This window comes from Nelumbo nucifera, chromosome 8, assembly GCF_055504915.1.
Source record: "Nelumbo nucifera cultivar China Antique chromosome 8, China Antique-T2T, whole genome shotgun sequence".
Classification (NCBI taxonomy): Eukaryota; Viridiplantae; Streptophyta; class Magnoliopsida; order Proteales; family Nelumbonaceae; genus Nelumbo; species Nelumbo nucifera.
In genome coordinates, this window is record NC_142656.1 from 24,441,587 (window position 1) to 24,468,029 (window position 26,443).

The 26,443-nt window shown below is 37.5% G+C and overlaps 1 protein-coding gene across 2 annotated transcripts; it reads right to left on the bottom strand.

Moving 5' to 3' along the window:
* Window positions 1-2,445: 2,445 nt before the first annotated feature.
* On the bottom strand, window positions 2,446-23,214 carry LOC104609182 (uncharacterized). 2 transcript variants are annotated; one of them, XR_016079876.1, is made up of 9 exons: window positions 22,782-23,214; window positions 21,100-21,258; window positions 10,356-10,442; window positions 6,876-6,968; window positions 6,648-6,794; window positions 6,344-6,487; window positions 4,024-4,131; window positions 3,295-3,346; window positions 2,700-3,219 (listed from the first exon to the last, which is right to left on the bottom strand). XR_016079876.1 is itself a non-coding variant. In XM_010275425.3 (8 exons), exons 1-8 carry the CDS (start codon window positions 23,067-23,069, stop codon window positions 3,197-3,199), a joined length of 957 nt encoding a protein of 318 aa, XP_010273727.1. In that variant the 5' UTR covers window positions 23,070-23,214; the 3' UTR covers window positions 2,446-3,196. The 2 variants fall into 2 exon arrangements, 1 of the variants encoding a protein (XP_010273727.1); XM_010275425.3 differs by lacking the exon at window positions 6,344-6,487 and having other exon boundaries at window positions 2,446-3,219.
* Window positions 23,215-26,443: the final 3,229 nt, after the last annotated feature.

Below are 26,443 nucleotides of genomic sequence, written 5' to 3' on the forward strand. Positions count from 1 at the left end.
GTGTCTGTTGAGAGGCAGGCAGAGAGGGTCGCCGTCTGAGGTGACGATGCCCCGAGCCGGGGAGGTGAGTTCTCTGGTGAGGAGGGGTGCGTGTCCGTTGAGAGGCAGGTAGAAGGGGCCGCCAAGGTGTCGTCGCCGTCTGAGGTGACGATACTTTGAGTTGAGGAGGTGAGTTCTCTGGCGAGGAGGGGTGCGTGTCTATGGAGAGGCGGGCAGAGGGGGCCACCATCCGAGGTGACGATGCCTTGAGCTGAGGAGGTGAGATCTCTGGCGAGGAGGGGTGCACATCCGTTGAGAGGCAGGCAGAGGGGGTCGCCGAGGTGTGGTCTCCGTCCAAGGTGACGATGCCCCGAGCCAAGGAGGGGCGCACGTCTATCAAGAGGTGGGCAGAGGAGGGCACCGAGGTATGTGGCCGCCGAGGACACAGGGTTCCTTTCCTTAGTGAGAAAGAAAGGGAGGCACACGCCTTAACTCTCCTATCTACCCCTAATGGTTTAGAAATTTTAAAGAGTTCGGTGTGAAACTCCATTGATGGATTTTTACATCGATGAGGTTTTATTATACCACAAACAAATGCAACCTAAGGAAATAACTAAAGCAGCATTTAATACAATGCTGGCTACGTGTCCATTCATGGCATGTTATTTAAGATACCTGCATCAAAAATTCAAGGAGCACAACTTTTTTCCATTAAAATTTGTCCAGCTTAGAGCGGTTTTACATGGGTTCCACCATACACGTGGGACGGAGGGGTGACACAATTCAAATTATGTGGCAATGTATCACTTTTCAACCAGCCAATGCTCCTGGACGGCTGGAACAAGAGTCCTGGTCCATCCCTCCAACAAAGTAGCCAAGGCCAAGACAAAATACTTCCATGTATAACTAATAACCTAGGGAAGCTTCTGATTTCTATTTCCATTTAAATAGACCCTTGAATCTCGATTCAATCCAACACAAGTACACCAAAGTGGATACTGAGTGGCAGTACAAATGAGACAAAATCATAATCACAAACAAATAGAAATTATAGGGGAAATTTCTTAAAGTACTCCTATGGCTTAGGAAATTGACTAACTCTATCCTATTTATATATTGACTTAAAGTATCCCCCAAGTTTTTTGGCAATTAACATTATCAAAAAATGAAATGTTGAATTTTCCGTCCACTATTCCTCAAATTTTCAAAATAAAACCCAATTGATGAAAAATTTTAGGAAAATAAAACAAATTGTGGCTCCGACGATTATCATCATTGTCGTTGTCATCATGTGTAAACAACAAACCCAGTAGTTTTTGGGTTAACCGGAATATATTTATTAAGGACTCAGTCTTAATGAAGAATAACAGAACCATGGAACAAAAGAATATTAATGCAATGCTCCAGTACGCAAAACAGAATTCCATGACCCAATTGCTGAATTTAGAAAATAAGAAGTGGAATTAGGGTTTATGCAATAAATGCCAATGACAAGGGTGGATTGAGTTTAATAAAGCTTAGGCTTCAACGAACATGGACTCCCCTAAGGCGCTCAGCTTGTCATTACAACCCAACCAAGGTTCAAAATATCGATATGCCCGATACGACAAATCAATACTCATTTTTATTGTTTTTTTTTTTATTTTTTTTTTCGCAACCAGTTTAGGAGGCCAGTTTAGGGCTCCTCCAACCCCTAAATCGGTCAGACCCCTGATACACCCACTGTAGGAGCATATCGGAAGGGTCCCATAACGATACGTATTGACCGATATAAGCCGATACATGTAAATACTTCGAACCTTGAACCCAACCACAACCTTGAAAAATTAGGGAGATAGCACTGATCTTAGAGGACAAAGGCGCAACAACCAAAGCGGGCTTCAGATCGCCCAAACAAACAAAGATTATATGGAGGCATCACTTGTCGGAGTCCTATAAGTAAAGGCGGAAGGCTCCGCCCTAGGAAATGAAGTTGATAGGAGGCATTCGAGATGCAGAGGAATAGGTGACGCTAGAGCTACCGGTGCTAAAGATGGGATGGTTCTAAAGCGGCACCCATTCAACTTCCTCCTTTGGCGTCGTTGTAGGTGTAAGGGCTTGCCGCTCCTCTATATCCACTTTGGGCATAGAGAAATCGATCCTCATCTGATGATGCTCTCTTCATTTTGTTACCTTTACTCGCTGCTACTACAAAATACTACTTAACTGCACAATGGTTGATGACTTGGTTCTCAATCAATTTCCAACTGCTGCAAATGGAATTTCAAGCATTACAACCCCTAGAACCGATATATAATGGTCGATTTATTGCTTTCTTATTTCTATATTTTCCGAAGAGAATAACAGAACAAATAAGCAAATAACTGAAAGGGTATTACTATCATTTTCTCAAAATATAATAGTCACATGATGTGGCATGTGAGCAGAGTAGAGGAATTATTCAATTGTCAGAGAACTTAAGGGTACTTTCACAGTAAAGGTAGAGTCAATCAATTTCATAAACCACTTACGAAATTTTCCCTTACAAAAATAAGCAGATGCAAAACTGAACCTGGTCAAATTTTATATGAGATTCAGATTTGCCCCACAAACAAACAGAACCTCAGTTCCAGCTAGAACTTTTCATGGACCACTACCAATTTATTCAGTTCAATTTCAACAAAACCAAAAAACATTGCACAACATGGGATTGATTTATACACATCAGCTGATCTAGACTTGAAATAAATAGTCATTTTAATAAACTTAAGTACAGATAATAATAAATTCTTTTCCCTTGAAATTCCTCCCTTGTGAAACAGAGGCACCAAACTGAAATCCTTAAACTAGAGTATTGTCTCGTTCTCAATGAAGCTCAAACTGAAATCCTTAAACTAGAGTATTGTCTCGTTCTCAATGAAGCTCAAACTGAAATCCTTAAATTTTTTCCCACCAATGCACAAAACTGTATCAGCCTTCCTAAAAAATTCCAAGGTAGACACCATACTCAATAAAGCCCAAAGTCGGGGCATGCTAAAATTGTATCCAGTAAGTACCATCCAGGCACAGGTAACTGTTGTCACATTGGCATCGCTCACCAACAGGCCAGACTATGGGATCACAAAGTCATTAATCTTTGACCCCATTTGCAGTATAAGGTAGTAATTTCATGTTCTGTCCATTTCTCCAGCAGAAACATTAAGAATGGAGCTGTTGTTGATTATTCACAAGTTACTTTTCACTCCACTTGAACTTCATCATCTGAAGAGGTAGATGCATCCAATCAACTTTCCATAATTAACAGAATAGGACTAGATGAGGAATTGAGTATCTTACCTTGAAGATTGACAGCCAATTTTGCTTGAGCATCAGCATCAGAATTGAAGTCCTTCAGAACGAACACAATGAAGTTTCTGAGTGGGATAAATTTATGAAGAACCAAGATAAAGTGATAAACACAGAGAAAGCCGGTGAATATATAAAAGCAATGAACCAACAAAAAACATCAGCATCAGCATCCCAAAGCAAGAAGACAATCTACTTTATTATATTCCAATCAATTTTCTAAAAGTTGTGTCATAGCATTAGTGTAGCATGTAATTTGCTTACTTATTAATAGTTAAAAAAGAAAATCCAGAAGGGGAGAATCAAATCAAAATGTAGCAGATCCCACCATTCAGGTTGTTAGCACCATAACAACATAAACAATGATAGCATCAGTGTAGCATGTAATTTGCTTACTTATTAATAGTAAAAAAAGAAAATCCAGAAGGGGAGAATCAAATCAAAATGTAGCAGATTCCACCATTCAGGTTGTTAGCACCATAACAACATAAACAATGATATATTTCTGCTTACTTCACTACAAACAACAGGATCCATCGACGTGATAATTATTAATTTATATTACCAATTAGGCCAGAAATGCAGCAATTATTAATTTTGCATTATAATCCTTTTAGATCTCTAGCAGATGACAGAGTTCAAATATTCCTAAAATGTATAAAATTATCCAGATACTGATAACAAATACTATTGGAATTGAAACACAAAGAATTTGTGTACCCTGAGAACGTGACTAATCTCAAAAGACAGAAATTTATCTTTGAGCTCCTTGACCTCCTTTAACAAGTCCGACATGTTCTGGTTCTTGGTTTTCCATAGACCCTGAACCTGTTCCAGAATATAGTAGAGGAAGAAAAGAATTCAATAGGAATCTATTACCACAAAATAAGAAGAAAAGTCTACTAGAGAGAAATACATAAATAGGGTTAAAGTACCACAGTCCACACACATCAGTAGCGACAGTATTTTTAAGCTTTTTTTTCTAATGAATAACAATAGAAATTTCATTAAAGAACAATTGTCAAACAGTGAAGAAAGAGCATGATAGATGAAAGAGAATACACGCCAAATAAGTAGGAGGAACCATCTTTAAATTAGTCCAGCACCTAAGATGCATATCTTAACAATCATACTAATTCCCTAATTAGTACCAGGTAAGCTGAGATAGAACTAATATTCTAGAATCTAGACATCACATCAGAGCACTCCATCCAGTAGGGCTTAAATCAGATCGGATTCTGCTTGGATCTAGCTATATCTGCATCCAATCCTATTATCAAACTTCTAAGCCAGATCCAAAATATCAGATTTCAGATCTGTATCCATCTTATTGTGTTTAAAATGACAAAAACTGAAGAAAAAGTAAAAAAATAAAAATAAACTAATTATTGTTAATTTATACATATATAATAAATGTATATAAATACAAAACATTAAACTTATCAGTTATGAACTTCATATAATTGTATATAATATCTATATATACATAATTATACTACATTTATGTATAACCTTTTAGCAGACCCAGACTTTAATCAGATCGGATGGGGTTCAATCGGCATCTAAACCAATTATTAATCAGACGCAAGTTCTAACATCCAAACCCAGGAGAATCAGATTCAAAGTCAAATCAGGTCTCAGACTTTTGCAGTCCATTGACAGCCCTACCATCCAGAAGACATAAAAAACATGTTAGAAGCCAAACAATGGAAATAAAATAACTGATGTAATTCATCAAGGAACTGGACAGACTTGGAAAAAGAAGATAAAATTTGAGAATGAAAAAGAATTAGAGCTGCAACTAGATCAAATTTATGCTCCACTCAGGAAGTATAACTAAATGTCGCTTGTGTTGATAGAAGAAATTGGCTTTTAAGAATATTTGTCAAATTTAGGGGCAGATATAGAAGTTGATAGTTAGAATTCAAAAGACATTGAGGATGTTGGCAATGGAGGGATAGAATTGGAGTCTGGAGAAATTAGTGGAGCAGCAAGCTGATCGTTTTAATTGATGAAGTTGTTAAAATTAATAAAGAGATAGACTTGAGAAGTGTGACAAATAGAAAAGCTAGACTGCTAGAGAAAGAGAAGGTGAGAGTTTTAGGTCATTCTTGATTCCTTCATAGGGGGACGAAGAGTATGTTAAGGTGTTCATGGAACTAGAGCAAAGTAACAGATAAAGGTTCTTATGGAAAAACCAACTTGTAACAGATACTGTATAGTAATAATCTGTGAGGTGGCTTCCTCATCTACCTAACCTTTGGGATGCTTGACATCATTGTAAATATTAACTTTTCTGCATTAATAATAAACTTGCAGTTATCCATCAGGTCTTCTGACTTTCAAACAATAAATGTAGCATTCTGGAGAAGTTGTGTAGGAGTTTTGAAGTGGCCTTTATTTTCCTCTTAGGGCACTTAGCATATTGGACAGAAGAGAAATTGACATGAGGATGTTGTTGTATGGAATTGTTTCAAGTGACTTATTGTTGGTTTCTAATTATATATACTAAAAGGAAAAGAAAAGGATGTCAATGCAAGTACATATTCAAAGAGAGAAGGATCAATAAAAGAAGCCAAGGTTTAAAATGCAAGTACATATTCAAAAATTTTGGAAATGTAAAAAATATCGTATGGAAATATTGTAAAAATTATAAACATGGTGGAAACATTGAAAAATATGCAATAGATGGAATGATATTTTATGAAATGATAAAAGCAGCATAGACACACCCTTTTAAATTATTATCTTGTTCCAAATCACTAAACAAAGCTAAGAAACTAAGGTTATAGACAAAAGAATACGTTCAGAAGCTGCCCTGTAAACCTTAAGATTCAAAGCTTAATGAGTTAAAGAAAATTTGAACTCATAGAAAATGTAAATGGTTGTAATATATCAACCAAATAATCTATTACACAGGGAAAAGCTAATATTTAACTTCATGCTTGAAACGAATATTGAGCTAGCTCAAAGTGGTAATCGTGTAAGGCAGGCAATAACATTGTTACTCCACATATCTAAAATGTTATCACCAACTTACGTTATAATACTATCTCTTGTACTCCATATAGTGCTGGTAGTGTCCATTGGGGAATATGTATGTCATGGAAACTATCTCTTGTACTCCACATAGTGTTGGTAGTGTTCGTTGGGGATATGTTGATTCCGGTAAAATTTTGTGTCGCTACCCATAGAAATGGAAATATGTCATGGAAATATTAGGGAAATTAGGGACATTTTAAACCATGAAAGAGGCAAGGACTAAAATAAACACTATTAGTCAAGCAAAAACACAGGAAACAAAGCAATTAAAACATTGATGCAATTGGGGAAAATAAACAGACCTGCATACAAACAATTTTGGAGTCACCCTGCACGCGAATTCGCTTAACTCCTTTCTTGAGAGCATATTTTAATCCTAAGAGCATTGCTCGATATTGAGCAATACTGTTGTTTGCAGTACCACCCACACCTTCACGCAATCGATAAATCTTCACAAAAAATGAAAGCTAAAGTTTCAGAAAAGTTATTAGTAGGAAAAAAACATGGCATCTATTCAAGGAATTGCATACCACACTTCCATCTTCAGCTCGAAGTACAGCTCCAGCACCAGCTTTCCCAAGATTTCCTTTTGAAGCACCATCGAACTCAAGAATGCAGGACAACTGTATATGTACATGGTGATCAGGTCCATGTGCAACAGAACAATGGAAATGTAAGTTATGCATTGACTGACAAATTCATCACATAGAGTTATATAGCATAACACCTTTTAGCCTTTGAACAAAACCACTAGCATCAAGGATGTCTCACCAGTCACCATATGAGTTACAGTTGCTCAGATATTCTTTCCAGTTTGCTAGTTTATATTTTCATTCAGTTGAACTTGAACAATTACAGAGAGCATAATCACTGGTTAGAAAAATGAAAGATAAATGGGTAGTCCAATAGAATTTATTAATGGCTAAGCAATAGAAGTTGATCTTTGGAAAAAACTCCAAATAGAATTTATTAATGGCTAAGCAATTCTCACTGTGTTGAGGTGGATTCCATTATATAAGAGTATTAAGTCTTAATACTGAGTCAATAATAGCACCTTCCTTGGGAGAATAGTGCAAGGACTCCTACTTAGGCTGAAGCCATCCAATTGGGACTTCTAACCTCAGGACGTGCTCAGATGTGTTAAGGTTCTAAAGCCAAGATGGTAATAGTTGCCCAGCCGGACCCTTTAAAGCTGTAGGAAATGAGGACTAGGGTTTTCTGAAATTTGAATTGCAAATTTAGAGCCAGTACTGAAACCAAGGGAACCACCAGACCATCTACTAATTACTAACAGTTGAAACATTTTTATTACCCAAGGATCACACAGATTTCAAATATCAGATTCTGCAAGAAGAGTAAGGTCTTTAATGCATGGACATCTCAATTCCATTAGACATGAAAAAACAAATATCAAATTTGAGGTTTTTAGTGCAATAACAGGCCCTGAAGATGGACAATAACCTTTGGTTAGCCAAGAAAGAAGAAACACAAAATGACTATCTTATCAAAATCTTTAGATTGAGACTTGAGAGAGATCTCTCCAAACAGTGTCTCAGCCTTTCTCATCCCCAAGTATCAGATTTAGCAAAGAAAATTTGAACAATTAGCAGGCCTTCCCCTTTTTTTTCTCATCTTAAAGAAAAAAGGCTTCTGTTCTATAACCTGTAATGAATTAGCTGCGGCAAAGGTGCCTTGTCATACCATATACTATAATTAAAACCCAAGTGCTATAGATAATAATGAAATGTGAAGGTAACATATCAAGTTGGCAATGGGACCAAAATAAATGAATTTCTGAGATTTGTTTTTCAATTTTTCAAGAAGAAAATAGGTAGATCATAAGAATCAAAATTGAGTGTACAAGAGGAAATATTTAATGGCCAAGGAGAAACCAACGTTGCCCAGCACAGACACCAACTTCCCAGCCATTACCAAGGAGACCATGAATACTCAACTCTCCACCACCCTACTCCACAATCTCTCTCAACATTCCCTATTCCTAGCCCACACTCCTCTTGTTCCTACAAGCAATCTCCCACTTAATCTGATGGTCCTTTCTTTTCTCTGGCTCCTTAAGAAGCCCCTCATAAACTTTTCTAATTTCTTCACCTCCTGCAAAACCCTAACGACGAAGAGGAAATAGACTGGAAAATTAGCAAGTGTGGATTTTATCAAGTTATCCTGCCTCCCAAGGAAATGTAATTCCTTTTCCAAATTTCCAACCTCTTTGCAAACCTTTCTAACACTGGAATCCAGAAACTGCTCTCCTTAGGGTTTGCACCTAAAGGGATACTAGATAGTTGATGGGCCACAAAATGACAGAACAGAACATGTTTCTTTTATTTAGATGCCCAATATTTCCAGCAATACCAACATTTTAAGCCTTGGATTTTCCTTCCTCAACAATAGGATGTTTTCTCTTCTTTAATGGAAAAAAAAAAAGTATTCATCAGGCATTATGACAGAATCATACAATTTTAGAGGTTTCTTGTGCCTCAACTGAATGCTCTAATTTGGCATGCTTCCTCAAGGGATCTGACACAACAGACATAGAGCCAACACCTAACTGCAAAATGGTTTGAATATTACTATGGATAATACCATATTGAGAATAAATCAAGCCTATATATTTGTGGGCTGAATTTTAATTGTAAACCTTTTGGGGGTCAGAAACCCAACTAAAAAGGATTGGGCATGTTATCCTATAGAGATTAATCAAATTCAATGAATGTTAATATTTCATATAAAAAAAGAACAAAATCAAGCCTATCGATGCCCTGAAAGATTTGTCCTAGAATGCCCTCAAACCTATCGATTCTCAAACAGAATGTGTAGGAAATCTAGCATGAGAGCTTATTTCATATGCTAATTCCTAGCATCAAGTCCTGAATTTCAGTTTTGGTACAAAACCAAGTCCTTGTCAGTGAAAATTCATGGAAGCATGAAAGGATTGTAAGTTTACAGATACAATAATTAACATGGTGTAAATTTTTAACATGAAACAGACTTTTAAGAAATGGTGAATAAGCATCAATATACATTTAGCTCTTATCATATAACCAAAACCAATCAACTAATACAACAAATCCAAAAAATAACAAGAGGATCTTTTGTCCATGCCTAAAACTGCTTATGCCAAAGTTCTATATATTTACAAGATTACAACCATTACTTTAAAGTAATATATCTACATAACCATGACAATGCACATCTAAAGTCAACATAAAGTAGCATATGCCCAAAAACAACCATATGTCAACAATAGCCATAGAAAAGGAACACTAAATACTAAGTGGTTTATCCATATAATAAATTAACACATCCTTCAGAGTTAAAAAAAAAAAAAAAAAAAAAAAAAAAAAAACATTAATTATACATTAATTAGTTGACCTGTATGATAACAATCTGTTAGTTTTTGAAAATATTAAGATTCTTTTGCACTATTCTTATACTTATTTTCCCATGAAATAATAATCAACATTTTAATTATGAAACCAAAAATTACAAATTACAACTAATCCACCAGCCTAAAAATGCTATTGATTCACAATTGACCTCACAGGAATCAATTAAAAGCATAAATAGACTGTCCTTCCAATAGAGAAGGGCTGAAGTTGTAGCCACTATTTATGGACCTCAAGTGCTCCACCAACATAAAAATGGGGGGAAAGCCAGAGTTCATTGCAAGCACCCTCTGAGTAAGTCATTTTCTTTGCTTCCATGCCACAATTGGTCTTAATGCTTTTTACACCATTTTCTTTGCTTCTTTGTTTTTGTTGGGTGGTGCCTTATCACTGTCTCTGTAATCTTTTTCTTTTTCTTAATATATTTTATTTTTAACTTATCAAAAAAATCGGTAACCTCCTGAAGTACCAATGACAGATGAAGCTAAAGAATAAACACAATTGACCTTCAACTTATTGGACAAATCAGTAGCATCCCAATCTTATTGGATCTAGTTCCTGAACAAAGATGTTCTAGAGAATGAATTGCAAATTGCAATATCCTACCACATTGCTGTCTAACTCCAATGCTTCATGTGACCTCTTTTGTGGGGAATCCTTCTTAGATGTCTTGCCTTTAGGGGACACTGGTTGCTGAAAGCAAAAACAATAAACCAAATTTCCAAATTCACAAGCACTTCAAAGAAAAAGCATTCATATTTTTATAGTTTGATAAACACTTATAATCAAACTACAGTGAAGTAGTTATTTCTTGAAATAAATGATAAGACACAATAAGAAAGCATACAGCAGTAAAAGGAAATAGCAAAATCAAGCAACTCAGTTGTTACCAGTAAAAAGGAGGCACAAAATATGATTTAATAGCATTTGAAAACCAAAAAAAAAAAAAAAAAGAAATACATAAATCAGCAAGATATATAAAAGTCGGTGTCTAACAAAATTATAACGATGCAGTGTTTTCCTTTTCTTTTATGTTTTACCTTTTTTCTTTTAAAGAACTCTTACTCTTACAGGATCCAACATCTACAATTTTATTTACTGGTTAAATTAGCTTCATAATTTTACTTGGTGTGCAAAAGGATATAACTTGCTATGCAATACCAAAAATAAATTTCTTTTTGTTCCATTAGTTTTCAGATTGCTCTGGGGAAGACCCTTATGCATTTAGGTGCTTTTTCCCATTTTAAAAGACTTCTAGGAATCAAGAGCCATTTTCTACCAGAACCAGAAGCGCTTTCTTCATTTGGTTTTCTTGAAAGCTGAAGTACAAACTGACCAAATTTAATATCTCCCAATGCCTCTAGGCACCATACAAACAGCCATCCTCCAGGGTAACATATGGTACAGGCATACAGTTTTTTTTTTTTTTTTATCAGCAAGAAATCTTTAATTAATACCATAGAAAAAGTTACAATCAGTTACAAAAGTTATAGGTAGCAGAAAAGCATTAATCTAATCTGCTCCCACATACAATCAGCTACAGTTCTGCCCAGTACAATGTAGATCTATTTGCCCCCTGTTTAGCTAGGGTATCCGCCATCCCATTTGCAAGCATTCTTTTATAATTAAAATAAGTTCATTAATGGAATAAATAGAAACATTATAAGCAATCCAATGAGAGGTGTGAGCTGGCACCCTCACCAAGATAGAGCAAACAAAAGCATTACATTACATTACAAATAAACTAACAGAAATAATCCCTGAAAGCCCTGAAATACCTAATACAAAAAGACATAAATTACAGCTGCATCCAAAACAAATGAGCTCTATTCACCCCTTTTCTGCAAATTTTCCAAAGTGTTTATCGTTCCATGGAAACCTTTCCAACAAAACGCATCTTGGGTGGAATAGGTTTACACCAAAACCCATTAGCTTATGTTAATTTTAAGTTGTGATTGTTCAGCTACTTAAAGTAGCCATCCTACTAAGGGTATCTTTGTAATCTTTCATTCTTTTATCTAAGTATATAAATCAAGAGGGGTGGGCGGCCAGATAAATTCAACTTTTGGCGACATCCCACTCTCTTTTCTTCTTCTCTTTCTTTCTCTCTTGCTGAAACCTTTCAGCTTCTACTACTTTTCTTCACAAAGCATATATTAGAATCAATTATCAGCAACTTCTACTAGTTTGATCATGTAAATCTAACTTGTTGCAAAGGAATCTCCTTTAACTTGTAGACATCCACAAAATCATTAAATTTCCTCATTCTAGTAGAAACATGTTGATTGGCTTACTTGACTCATCAGTGAACCTAATCACGTTAAAGTCCCCCTCCCCAAATAAAATCATCTACAACATTCTTAAATTTCACAGATATCGAGAACCTACCCACCAATTCTTCTAAGGGTTCCACCATATCAGTCCTCTATAGAGTAACTAACCCTCCAAAAGCTCCCCAAGAAGGCACCACTGACCAGCTTATGCCCCTTGATGTCCAAATATTCCTCACCCACCTTTTATCTAAAAATCTACAAACTTCATTTCTTCAAGCAATGTCATATTTGGCCTCTTCCTTTTCAACAATTCTTTAATTAGCCTCCTCTTTCTAGCACTACCCAACCTCCAACATTCCAACTAACAATCTTCATGGAACTCTTTTCTCAAACCTGCTTCAACCCCAAACCCTTCTATTTTGTTCCCTTCCTTCTATTCCCCCTCCCACTAAATTCTAAGTCACCTTCCACATTCAATTTTAACGTCTCCCCTTCAAACTTCTTCTTCCTAATTTGCTTTTTCCCCCTCTTTTCTAGTGTTAACTTTACAATTTTTTTATTTCTTTTTACTTTTAAACCAAAATCCTTGGCTACTTTCATGACTATATTTCCTTCCCCATCTTTATTGTTAGTTCCTTCCTCCCCCGATTTAATGTTTACTTGCTCCTCACCATGATCCTCTTCATCAACATCATAGCCTTCCAACCTCTTTAACTCCTCAAAAAAATTACACACTAGGTTCTGTTGGAATGTTAACTTTATTTATTATGTTTGTATTCTGCTGAGTTAGGGTCCGTTTGGACAAATTAAAGCAGTTTTTTCTTTTGTTTTTTATGCTGTAACTTAAGTAGGGGCATAAGGGTCCTTTCCCTTCTAATTATGGTCACCCTATATATATATATTAATATAAGCTAGCGCTGCCAACACTGTAGCGGCACTGTAGCAGACTCCAAATCTCTCTCTTCTCTCTTCTCTCCTCTCTTCCTCTTCTCTTCTCCTACCTCTCTTATCCTCTGTTCGGCTGTTAATATGGTATCAGAGAGGTTCTGCTAGGCCTGTGAGCAGATCGAACAAGCTTCAACCTGCTGTCTTCTTCAACTGAGATAAAAAAAGTGCAGACCTACGACTGGTACAAATTTTTTTTAGTGTTTTTTTCCATTTCCTTGGTCATGTACCAAGAAGAAACTATATGATTCCAGACTGCTGAATGTTTTCTGAGAAGCTGTGAGGTTCGAACCTCTTTTTTTATGGATCGTGTGATCCCATGTCTGAGAATTCAGATCTGTAGGTCGTGGATGACCTGATCTTTTAACCCTTGTGGTGTAACCATACTGGTTTATGACCCCTCCTAGCAGTCGATGTGTTTGGAGTGTCTGGAAGTTGGTGGAGTGTAACTGCTAGGTCAGATCAGCTCTGAGATCACCCTAAAATCTTGCCTTTTTTGGACAATCTAGGCTGGTTTGTGGTCAGATTGTGTCTATATTGCAACTGGTGTTTCTAGGACTGTTTGTTTGGTGATAGGAGGGATCATAAGGTGTGTGTAAGGTCTAAAAGGTGTTTGAATTATGTCCTTTGAGAATTCTGCAACTTCAGGAATTTCAGGAGGTCAAAATGGAATGAGTGGGGGGATGGATGAGTTTCCCCATGGCTGTAATCCCCTTTGATGGACTGAACTATCTTGAATGGTCTAGGGGAATTAAATATTATATTACTGCTAGAGGAAAAATTGGGTATATTAATGGTAAAATCAAGGAACCAATGATTGGTAGTGCTGAACATAATAGATGGGACCAAGAAAATAGCATGGTGATGTCATGGCTCTTGGTTTCCATGCTGCCACAAGTAAGGAAGACCTTTATGTGGGCTGAAACAGCTTGTGAAATATGGGAACAAGCAAAATCTACCTATTCAGAATAGAGACACTATGCAAAGATATATCAATTACAAGCAAGGGGAGAGGAGTCTCTCGATATACTATTCAGACTTAACATCAATTTGGAAGGAACTAGATCATTATCAAAATGTGAATTGGAAGTGCGATGAGGATGCAAAGGCCTATAAATCACTTGTTTCCCAGCAACGGGTATTTGCCTTTCTTTTGGGGCTGAATCCTACATATGAATCCATGAGGGTACAAATCTTAGGAAGTAAGAACCTACCTTCAGTCCAAGAAGTTTATGCCCTAGTTCAATCTGAAGAGAGCAGAAGAAGTGTGGTGAATTGTACAGAAAGGGAACCGATTGCACTAGCTGTCTGAGGGGGTACAAGTTCAAATGTTGGAGGTTCTTTGGTGCACTCACTGTCAAAAGTTCAGGCACACTAGAGACACATGTTGGGATCTTCATGGCAAGCCGAAATGGGCTCAAGAATTGAGTAAGAAGTCTGATCCGAGTAAGAAGCCAACCCAGCAGAGTCAGAAGAAATATAACTCAATAAATGTGGCATCTCAAGAGACTAGTCCCATGGTACCCCAAGAGCGACACTCTGGTTCTGACCCCAAGGAAGAGATCATCAACTCCTTTCGTGACCACTTGGAATTATATGGTAGGACACTTCACCAGATGGATTCTGGCCCTACTCCTTCTACCTCCTTTGCGTCTACATCAGGTAACACTGCCACTACCTTCCATGTGTCATCTCATACATCTGATTACCCTTGGATAATTGACTCTGGAGCCTCAAACCACATGACTGGTAAGTCAAATTTATTTCAAGCATATAACCTCCTTTCTGGGAGAGATAAGGAGAGACTGGCTGATGGGTCTTATTCCACCATAGCTGGTCAAGGAACCATCTTCCTTCCTCTTGGTCTTACCCTCTCTAATGTGCTGCATGTTCCTAAATTACCTATCAATTTACTTTCCATTAGCAGTATTACTCATTCCTTGAATTATTCGGTACCTTCTTTCCTTCTTCGTGTGTATTTCAAGATTTGACCTCGGCGAAGATGATTGGTAGAGGAAGCATGGTTGATGAACTCAACGTGTTGGAGAATAAAGTTGGTCTTGTGGCTACAGAATCTTTAAGCTTTTCTAGTGAGAGTCATGCCTACTTGTGGCATAATTGTCTTGGTCACCTTTCGTTTTAAGTCTTTAAAACTTATGTTTCCTAAGTTGTTTAAGTCATTGTTAGTTAGTAAATTGCAGTGTCATACATGCCAATTGAGCAAACATTATAGAAATTCCTTTCCTTTAAGAAATAAAATATCTGAATTTCCTTTTCATATTGTCTATTCTGATGTTTGGGGCCCTATTTCTCTACCTACTAAGACTGGATATAAATATTTCGTTACTTTGACTGATGACTACTCTAAATATACTTGGGTGTATCCTATGCGATCTAGAGATGAAGTGCCAAAGATTGTGAAAAAACTTTCAACGAATGGTTTTCACTCAATTTCAAACTGAAATTCACATTTTCCAATCGGACAATGCAAAAGAGTACTTCCATAGTGATCTCAGGGCGTTTTTTGCTTCGTGTGGATCTCTTCATCGCAGTTCTTGTGCTAGGACACCTCAACAAAACGGTGTTGCTGAAAGGAAAAATCGTCATCTACTTGAAGTAGCTCATGGTTTATTACTTCATATGAATGTTCTGAAACGTTTTTGGATGGATGTTGTTATGTGTGTTGTATATATCATCAATCGTATGCCATTTCGGTTACTAGAGTATAAGGCCCCACATCAACACTTGTTTCCTACAGCTCTGTTGTCCCCCATTCCAATGTGTCTTTGGGTGTCGTTGCTTTGTTCATGACTTGTCTCTACTCGCGATAAATTTGATCCCCATGCCACTCCTTGTGTTTTTCTTGGTTATCCGTTATCTCAAAAGGGTTACTGCTGTTATGATCCTGCTTCACGCAAGTACTATGTCTCCATGGATGTATCATTCTTTGAGAGTCAACCCTTCTTCTCGGTTTCTCCTCATGGGGAGAGTAGGGTTGAGGAGAAACACACTCAAGTTCAACCACCTCCTCTTCCTGACCCTTCTCCATTTCGGGTCTTTCTTCGCCACCATAAGAGCCAACAGAGTTCAAGAGCCGTGGAACCTGAAACTATGCAACCAATATCATCGGACTCTCCAGAGGTAGATCCTCCTCATCAGCCAAGTACACTTGTTCCCATTGATATGCCTGAATTTCTTAACATTGATCCTCCTGTTGTTAATGATCTTGATGTTCCTATTGCTAAGAGAAAGGGTGTTAGGTCTTCTACTACTAATCATCCTATCTCTCACTTTGTGTCCTATGATCATATTTCACCTTCATACCATACATTCATTTCCTCTATTGATAATGTCTCTGTTCCTAAGAATGTGGCAGAAGCTTTATCCAAACCTGAATGGACAGATGCAATGAAGGAAGAAATTAATGCCTTACACAAAAATGGTACCTGAGAGTTAGTGGATCTTCCTGAAGGGAATGAACCAGTGGGTTGCAAGTGGGTATTCACAGTAAAACATAGAGTTGATGGTTCAGTAGAAAGATACAAAGCTAGATTGGTGGCCTAAGGGTTTACACAAGTGTATGGAGTAGACTATGCAGAGACCTTTGCTCCAATAGCCAAGATGAATTCAATCAAAATCCTCCTCTCACTGGCAGCTAACCTTGATTGGGAACTTCATCAGTTGGATATCAAGAATGCATTCTTGAATGGTGACCTAGAGGAAGAGGTTTACATGACTCAACCTCCAGGTTTCTGTGCCAAAGGTAGTAAGCAGAAGGTGTGCAAGTTCAAAAAAAAAAATCTTTATATGGGTTGAAGCAATCACCTCAGGCCTGGTTTAGTAGGTTTCATTTAGCAGTGCACAAATGGGATTCAAACAATGCCAATCAGATCATACTTTATTTGTGAAAAAAGGTGAAGGAAAAATTGCAGCTTTAATTGTCTATGTTGATGACATAGTAATCATAAGAGACTGGAAGACTGAAATACAGAAGCTGAAGAAATTCCTAGCCACTCAATTTGAGGTGAAAGATCTAGGCCCCTTACGTTATTTTCTTGGAATTGAAGTTGCCCACTCAAAAAGGGGCATCTTTATTTCCCAAAAAAAATATGTACTAGATCTATTAGAGGATACAGGCAAGTTGGGTGTGAAACCAATTGATTCACCCATTGAACCCAACCATCAGCTAGGAGACAGTCAGGGGGAGTGTTTGAAAGATGTAAAGAAGTTCCAGAGACTTGTAGGGAGACTCTTATATTTGTCTATGACCAGACTTGATATTGCCTATACAGTGGGTGTTCTTAGTCAGTTCATGCATAATCCTAAGACAACTCACTTTGAAACTACAGAAAGAATCCTTTGATACCTCAAAAAGTTCCCAAGAGCTGTTTTGCTTTTCCAGAAACATGGGCATTTGAAAGTGGAGGTGTATACAGATGCTGATTGGGCAGGGGCAATCGATTACAAAAAATCTACCAGTGGGTATTGTACTTTTGTGGGAGGAAACCTAGTCACCCGGAGAAGTAAGAAGCAAAGTGTGGTGGCTAGATCTAGTGCTGAGGCAGAATACAAAGCCATGTCTCATGGAGTTGCTGAAATGATGTGGATAAAAAATTTGTTAGGAGAGTTGGGTTTTGCAATTAACAAACCTATGTCACTCTACTGTGACAACAAGGCTGCTATCAACATTACTGCTAACCTAGTCCTCCATGATAGAACAAAGCATATTGAAGTGGACAAGCATTTTATTAGAGAAAAACTTGTGAGCGGAGAAGTGTGCACTCCTTATGTTAGTTCAGAGGAACAACTTGCAGACATCTTCACCAAGGGCCTTCAGCACGTGCGGCATAATAATTTGTGTGACAAGTTGGGCATGATTGACATCCATGTCCCAACTTGAGGGGGAGTGTTGGAAATGTTAACTTTATTTATTATGTTTGTATTCTGCTGAGTTAGGGTCCGTTTGGACAAACTAAAGCAGTTTTTTCTTTTGTTTTTTATGTTGTAACTTAAGTAGGGGCATAAGGGTCCTTTCCCTTCTAATTATGGTCACCCTATATACATTAATATAAGTTGGCGCCGCCAGCACTGTAGCGGCACTATAGCGGACTCTAAATCTCTCTCTTCTCTTCTCTTCTCTCTTCTCTTCTCTCCTCTCTTCTCTCTTCTCTCCTCTCTTCTCTTCTCCTACCTCTCTTCTCCTCTGTTCGGCTATTAATAGGTTCCAAATTTCTTCTCCTTGCTCCCTACCTACAATCCAATTCCTCATTTTTTTATGAGCAAAGAGATAAGATTCATTAATAGAGAATTAATGCAATTACAAGCTTCCCATGGAGAGGCACGAGCTACGTCCTCTCCTAATAGCAAGAAGAAAGACAAAAGAAAACAGAAAACAGGAAACTGATTCAATCTACAATTGAGCCCAATATAAGCTTTCCCTATTTACCCCTTGCTTTGCAAGGCCATCAGCCATAGAGTTAGCAAATCTCCCCACCCATTGTATTCTCACTGTGAAAGTCCTTGTCAGGCAGTTGAATTTTTTAATTTCATTCTTAAAACACCACACTATAGAGTTCGGGTTTTGTAGCTACCCCACTACCACCTTGGAGTCCCCTTCTATTATCAGATGTTCCACACCTATTTGTACAGCTAGCTGTACTCCTTGGATAGCAGCTGCAAGTTCCACCCTAATGGAGTTTCCAGCTCCTATGGGCCCCGAGTAGATAAGAACCACATTCCCAACCTCATTCCTCAGTACCCTCCCATCCCTGACGGACCTAGATTACCAAGACTACTTCCACCAAAGTTCAGCTTCAAAAAGTTCTCAAGAGGAGGTTCCCAAGTCAAACTCACTTAAACAATTCCCGATTTGAACCTCTGCCATCTCCAACCTCCCCCACTACCTCCTTCCCTCTCCCCTCTTGATAGGTCTCAAGCAATGGTTGTAGATTTGTAGGTCAAGTAAATCTATCACAAGCACATAGAGATCGTTAGCAACCTTAAATAAATGCAGACATGGAGACGAAGACCCAAATGGGTCAGAGGAGCCAACAAGACTTTCTAGGTTGGTAACCAAGTTCAGGGTCTTAATCCCAATCATACAGGTCTGAAAAAAGGGACTCTGTCAGGAAGGACTTCTACCCTCTTGACCTTGGGAGTCTTTCAGATCCCTTATTGGTTTATCTCCAAATTGCCTCAGAGGAGAGTTTCGTTCCACATTCCATACACCCTTTCCTTGTTGGAGATATGGTAGCAACTCATCACCATTAAGATCGGTGTCTTGCTCTTTGTTTGTGGCACTTATTGGTGTATCTCCAAATTGCTTCAGAGGAGAGTTTCGTTCCACATTCCATACACCCTTTCCTTATTGGAGATATGGTAGCAACTCATCACCATTGATATCGGTGTCTTGTTTTGTCTGTAACACTTACTTTTCCCAATTCCCAGATTGACCGTTGCAGTGGCCATCATCGTAGGATTCTTGGACCTTTGGCCATCCGCTCCATCATCTTCTTGTTCTAGAAAAAGTTGCTCTGTGGTGAAACTAGCATGCTCTTTGCCTCTTGCATATCCACTTTCTTTCTCAAGTCCACACTTGCAATACTCGAGTCTTCTGATGAGATCGAATCATCATCATCCTCAAATTTTGACCAGTCATTCTTTTAATCTGGTTGTTGAATGTCATCCACCATCTTCTTGCAATGTTCAGGGGAGCCAACCTCCAAAGCCTTGCTAGGCATCCACTGCAGGCTACAACTAGCATTCTTATGCCCTACACTTACATTCATCTTGTTTGGTCAACAAAGACAACAATGGACCATCATTGCCCCAATCAAGCCAGGCACATGACCAATTAATATCTCATGTCCCTTACTAGATTGAACTGAACTCCATCCGGCCCACTACTTATATTTGTGGGCTTTGAACTATTATGCCTAGTTCTATTGATCAAAAAATTACGCCTAGTTGACTTATACTCCACCAATCCCACATAATTACTTAAATTTCCATGCAATAGGACCTAGTTCAATGCTTCTGCTTAGTTTGAATCAATAGTCCAGTTTGACCCAAATCTCTCCCTACGACCCTTTAGCTTCCCATTTGAAATTTGAAACCTGAAATCCTTGCACGTGTCAATGGCCATTAATAACAATGGTCAACACTCGATCATATGACCCACTACCCATCTTCTCATTTCTTTTCCCATGCCAAATAACTCTTCATCCTTCTACTTTACTTTCTCTCATTACTCAAACTTGTTTAGCCATTTTCATGTAACTTCCCATTTTCTTACCAACAAGACATTGATTGCCAAGTAAGTTGTCCATCTCTATCCCTTCATCTTCCTCCTACAAGCTTCCTTCCACATTGAAGCTTCAATGGAGGTTGTGAACCAGGCAAAGTAAGACATTCCATTTATTTCCACTTTTCTAGGAAATAGGAATATGTTCAGGCTTAACTACACTGCAAAGTGAAGATCATAATCAAAGAACCCGTCTAAATGTGTGTACTATAGATAGATGTTAGGGAGCTAAACAACTCTTTCGTCCTTTACTTCCATGGAGGCCTCATTATTTTGGCAGGAAATTGTTTACCCAGATAAATGCATTTACCTTGGGAACTGGTGAAATGTTACACATCCCCGAGTAAATGCATTTTAGCCCCACAATAGTTTGGCCAATTTTCCCCTTCCATGGATAAGTGATTTACCCACCTGGGAGAAGGGTAAAACTTACCTGAGAAAGTGACCAAAAATTTACCAGAGGGAAAGTTCATTTTCTATGGGGCCTACACTTCCCTTGCAAAAAGAACGTATGAAAGTTGATCAACCTCCCCATTAACCAATTCCCTTCCACCCCCCTACCGGCAAAAGAACAGAACTGTAAATTTGGTCACTCAAAATATTCTATTTGGCAAGGGAAAAGAATTATATCTAAAATATCTACATGTTTACCTTTGAAAGAGAACTCTCAAAAAAAATAATGAACATCAATATCATTTTCCATTTTTTATTGACCAATTTACTTTCATGAAGAATAGAAATTCATACCAACCAAGCAACTCCAAAATAGCATCATAAATACATATACAACCATAAATTTCTTCCAAAAAAGATTCTTTTGGTACATCACCTGAAAAGGACAAGGAATAAGAGCTCCAAAAAGGTCCTCTGTTACATCCTTAGCGCTGATGGAATACATAGCATTCTTGAGCCCACGTGCAACAAAAAACTCCTCAGCTTCCTTGGGCAGAGAATACCCTTTGTACGCATTGACTGAAGGATCACATACCTACGACCATAAAAAGGGAAAAATAAAGAAAGAATATGACAACCATCTATGATCTATCCATATGTAATAAAGTTAAAATTAAAAATCTAAACATTGGAAAGCATGTTGTGGCATGCAAGTGTTGACCTCTTCTGGATGTATTTCAAAATTTTTAAAACAGGAAAAGCAGCAAATATCATAAAATCAAAATCTGGATAAAGTACATATGACCAAAATAACATACCAAGCAAATGTCCAACAACCTTCAACTCTTGTGAATGTAAAAACATCAAACAGTCAAATGACCCAGAAAAAATGGTTTGGTAGGGAGGAGTCTCATAAATGGATGGGCAGTTCACTTAATGCATAATTATGCATCTCAAAAGAGTGTCTTCTTTCCCTCACTAAGATATAGCATTATCAATACCACAGAATTAACATAACCCATTTAACAAACTAAGTAACCATTTGACAGAATTAGTAATTTATTATCAGTAAGAAGAAATTTCCATATCAAGAACTGGCAAAATCAGATTTTTCTTTCCAGCTGAAAAAAGAAAAAAAAGAGAGATATCAAGTTTTCAAGAGAAAATAGATGGACTTTTCTGAGTGTTGAAGCTTTAAAGCACACTAAAATCATCAAAGAAACACCCATTTTTGAACTATCAAAGCAAGTGCTCGATCCTAGGTGATGACAAGGTTTGCTTAGAGGATCAAAATTGAAATATACTATTTTTAAAGCAGTACCGATATTAACCAATTAGCATGAATGGTAAAAACATCAGGGTTTTTCCCAACGTCAAGATATTCCTGTCTTTATTTGCTGTGACAGAACTAAAATGTCATTTTTTTCTTTGCTTCCAGAACTAAAATGACATATTAAAGAAGTACTTTTGCATAATAAAAAAAGTACCATAGGTTTAATGACTAATAAAATCCCTTATTGCCACTGACTGCCCAAATCTTAATGTAGTCAACACGAATCACAGCTAGGAAGGTTGACTGCCTACATGCATTGCATACACAATTCATTAATAACTTTATAGAAAACCCTTCAAGAAGAAAATTTTGAGGAACTAATCAATTGCAACAATAATGTAAAGATCAGAGTCTAAAGAAGCATTGGCCTGAAAAAAAAAAATGTTGCAGCTTATAAACTTGCTAGAGTATTAATGACTTGATCAAGATGCAAAGACACATTCAACAATAGCAGTTCTACTACCATATGGTCCTTGAAGTGATATTCATATCGGTAACAGAAACTAATGTGCAATAGTGCAAGTTGAGAAACCGGTAGAGATATCATGAAGAAAAAAGATCAGCATTCACTATTTCCTTAACCACGGACCAATAACATGCAGCCGTGGAAGAAAAGAACCTTGACCTAACAAAATGCTCAGAAAGCAAAAAGGGGGTTGATGATTCTAAAAGTATGTAGCACAATTCAAAGAATTGGAAGGAAGCATTGCAAGAAATGTGAAACTCCACCTACAGAATGGGAATCAAACAGATAACAATAGTTTACAAGGCAATGTATGAATTACCGAAGATCCAACTTGAGCTTGGCAATCAGTTAAAGTCTTATAAACACCAACGATATCCCCCTTGCGAACAACATAGAAAGCGCCTTTCTCAACTTCATCCATGGCTGATAGCCCAGGATCCGGCTTCGATGACCGAGAGGCACGCCCACTACCGCTGCCACATGGGGTGGAAAAACACTGAACACGAAATCTCGTCAACATGAAGTCTAAGTTAATGGCCTTAATACCAGAATGGTCTATGCTTTTTTTCCATGATGAACTACAAAAGGCATAGAAAGAACGCTTCATGATGAAAGTCTTTGATCATATAACCGCAGAAGACACGTACAACAAGCAGTTCATCACAGAGTAGTTTTCCCACACTTGTCCAATTTTCTGGTAAGAAAAACATTTTCAGGTAACATTTTATGGCGAAGAGGAGGACCTAGTGGATTGGAAAACCAAACGAGATTTCAATGGAATCACACCTTGGTCCCCTTCTCCGTGGAAGGAAAAATATAACAATAGGAGCATACGAGAATGAAATATAAGAAAAGGCTGGTAAAAGAAATATAAGAAAAGGCTGGTAAAGCTGTGGGAGAAACGTTAAAAGCCTCGCCTCAAATGAGTTCTTTAGTGGAACTAAAGAGAGGAGAAAGGTTTTAAAAACTGACCCGTAAATGGAATCGTTCTAGTTATCGGTTTTTGATTGGACCGTTGGGGTCGAACAGTTTGCATTAGGGCAAAATAGTAAATAGTCATATACGAGAAAGGAGAAGTGGAGAAGAGAGTCTTTTGTAGGTTGAGAAAGAATATAAGAAGGAAAGAAAGGAAGGAAGGGGAAAGGTAAAAAAAAGGAACAGGAGACAAAAAATGAAGGAAGAAAGAGGAAAGGAGGGAAGAAGAAGGAAGAGGAGGAGAATGACAGATCTGAGATCTAAGAAGGCAACGGCAATGGCGACGATGAGATGGCGATGGCGGTAACAGCACAGATGACATATCTGAGATCTGAGGTACGAGTTCTCGGATCTCAAATCTGATTGATTTTTCATTTTTTCTAAGATCTAATAAAAAATGAAACTTTTTCTCAGATCTCTACAACTTTTCTTCTTCTTCTCTGTCTCAGAGTTTGCAATTTCTTAAACCACAAACCGTTGTCCAGGTCAAATGAATCAACGGTTCGACCACCTGGGTCAACGGTTTTCTGACGAAGTCAACGGTTTTTGACTCAAGAACGGGTCAAGGGTGAAACAAAACTGGGGAAGAGTTTGACCGTCCGGGTCAAAAACATTGGGGAGGAGTTTGACCCCGCAAGACAAAAGCTGAGAGGAAATCAACATTGATTGAAATGATAATAGGTTTTAGCGAGTCCTAGGGGTGGATTCGGTTCAAGCCGAGCCGAACATTTGAGTATTCAAGCTCAGCTCTGTAGGAAAATGCAAGGCTCGAGCTTAGGCTCGAGCAAAATGTAAGGCTCGAGCTCGATTCAAATTGGAAATATAATCTCGAGATCGATTCGATTACAAAATTCATCGGTTCGAGCTTGATTCAACTCGAGCTCAATAATGAACCTTCGAAGTCCCAACTCCAATCTGTAGAGAAGAACACCAAATCAGAAATAGATTTGAGCTCGAGCCGCTTGAACTTCGAAACCCCAACTCCAATCTGTAGAGAAGAACCCCAAATTAGAAGAAGAAGAAGAAGAAGAAGAAGAAGAACTCACACAACTGTATCCTTTGGACTTGCCACTGTCGGTGCTCTTGTCGGTGATGATAACTGCTTCAAGAAGTAGAGAAAGGAAGGTGCAAACTATTGTTGTTGGACGCCGGTTGTGAAAGCACTGAGAGGAGAACGAAAACATGTTTTTCTACAGATTTTTGTGTATTTTGTAATTGTAGCAGAGAGTGAGAGAGATCCAAAACCAGAGGCGTCGAAACTCTAACTCTGAGAGTTGAGAGCTGAGAACCTAAGACCAGAAGGCTCCTTAGTCCTCCCACTTTCAATAACTAGGTGAAAGCTGAGAGGGTGAGACCATCGACCGTCAACCTGTGAGAGCAGAGCTGCATTCTGCAGAGGAGAACGAAAGTCCAAAATTCAAGGAAGAGAAACAAAGGGTTTTGCCGCTTAGGTTTTCTTGATCAAAGAAGATGAAATATTTTTCTCCCTCTCAAGTCTCGAAGAGGTATACTATGTGTAGGGACCATGGTATAATTGTGTCCCTATCAATAAAATTTTCTAAAAAGGTGTGTATATATATATATGTATGTATGTATGTATGTATGTATGTATGTATATATAATATGTATAATATAAATATATATGTTGATATACATATATAGAGGTTCGTTAGGCTCGCAAGCCTAACGAGCCAAACTTTAAAATGTTCAAACTTGGCTCGATTGACAGACGAGCCATATATGAGGCTCGTATTCGGTTCAAAGCTCAGTCTAGGTCGAGCTGAGCCGAGCTCGAATAGCTCGTGAAAAGCTCGGTTTGTGTCCACCACTAGCGAGTCCATACTTCACCAGTTAAACCCAAGGTTCAAAATTTCGTCACAAATCAGCCCATATCGATCGATACATACCATATCTTAAGGCTTTCGGCATGGGAAATGGTTCAAAATCAATCATACCGTTCCTTTTCGTCGTGCCGAAGGCGGATTGAGGCCGTATCAGTGTTGTATCGGTGAGTTTCGGTCGATACACAACGATTTTACTATTGTTAAAACACAAATAGAAGTGATTTCGAAAGAGGGCTTCTAAATTTAGAAGCCCTCTTTTTTTCCCAAACCCTCTAGAAAGCCTTTTAACCTTTCTAAAGACTCAAATCTTGTAAAAATTTGCCAAAAACATTTATATATTTATAAGATGCCAAGATTCAATAAGTTTTTTAAGGTTGTGTAAAATGGAGTGAAAATAAATATGTTTTTTCAATTCTTTTTTTACATTTTCAGCCAATGTTAGAAAAGATAAGGGGAAACAAATGTTTATGCATTTTTATTTTTTGAATATAAAAGATTTTTATTAAAGATAAAGAAAAAAATGAAATCCCCCTTCCTCCTTCCTCCTCTTAAGGAAGCTTACGCCTCTTATGTTCTGATTTATGCTTCACGCATCTAGGTAGTGGAACACCTCTGTGTTTTAAAACATTGAATCATTTTTTTTAATTTTAATTTACTTTTAGAATAAAATATGTAAAATAATTATTTCATCTATTATGTCCATAAATCCATTCAAGTTTTTGTTACATATTTACTTTTCTTAATTTTAATTTAATTTTTAGAATAAAACATGCAAAATAATTAATTAAATAAAAATAAATAATTATTTAGTTTTTAGAAAATTAGAATAAAACATGAAAAATAATTACTTGATCTATTATGTCCATAATTAGATAGTATGTTTATGTTCCCGACTTCCCATTTATTGATTATAATATTTTTTTTCATAAAACCCACTAAAATGTGCTATTTTTATGCATAAATAGCTCATTTATGTCTTATATTTCGTGATATTGATGTTTATTTATTTATGATTTATTAGAGTATTTATAGCATTTCCATGTGTTTCCATGCCTATCTTAATTTTCTGTCCGTATCCATGCATATCCAAGGTGTATCTCGATACGTCTCTTAAATTTGCCTTTCCGATATGCATAGCATTTTCGATATTGAACCTTGGTTC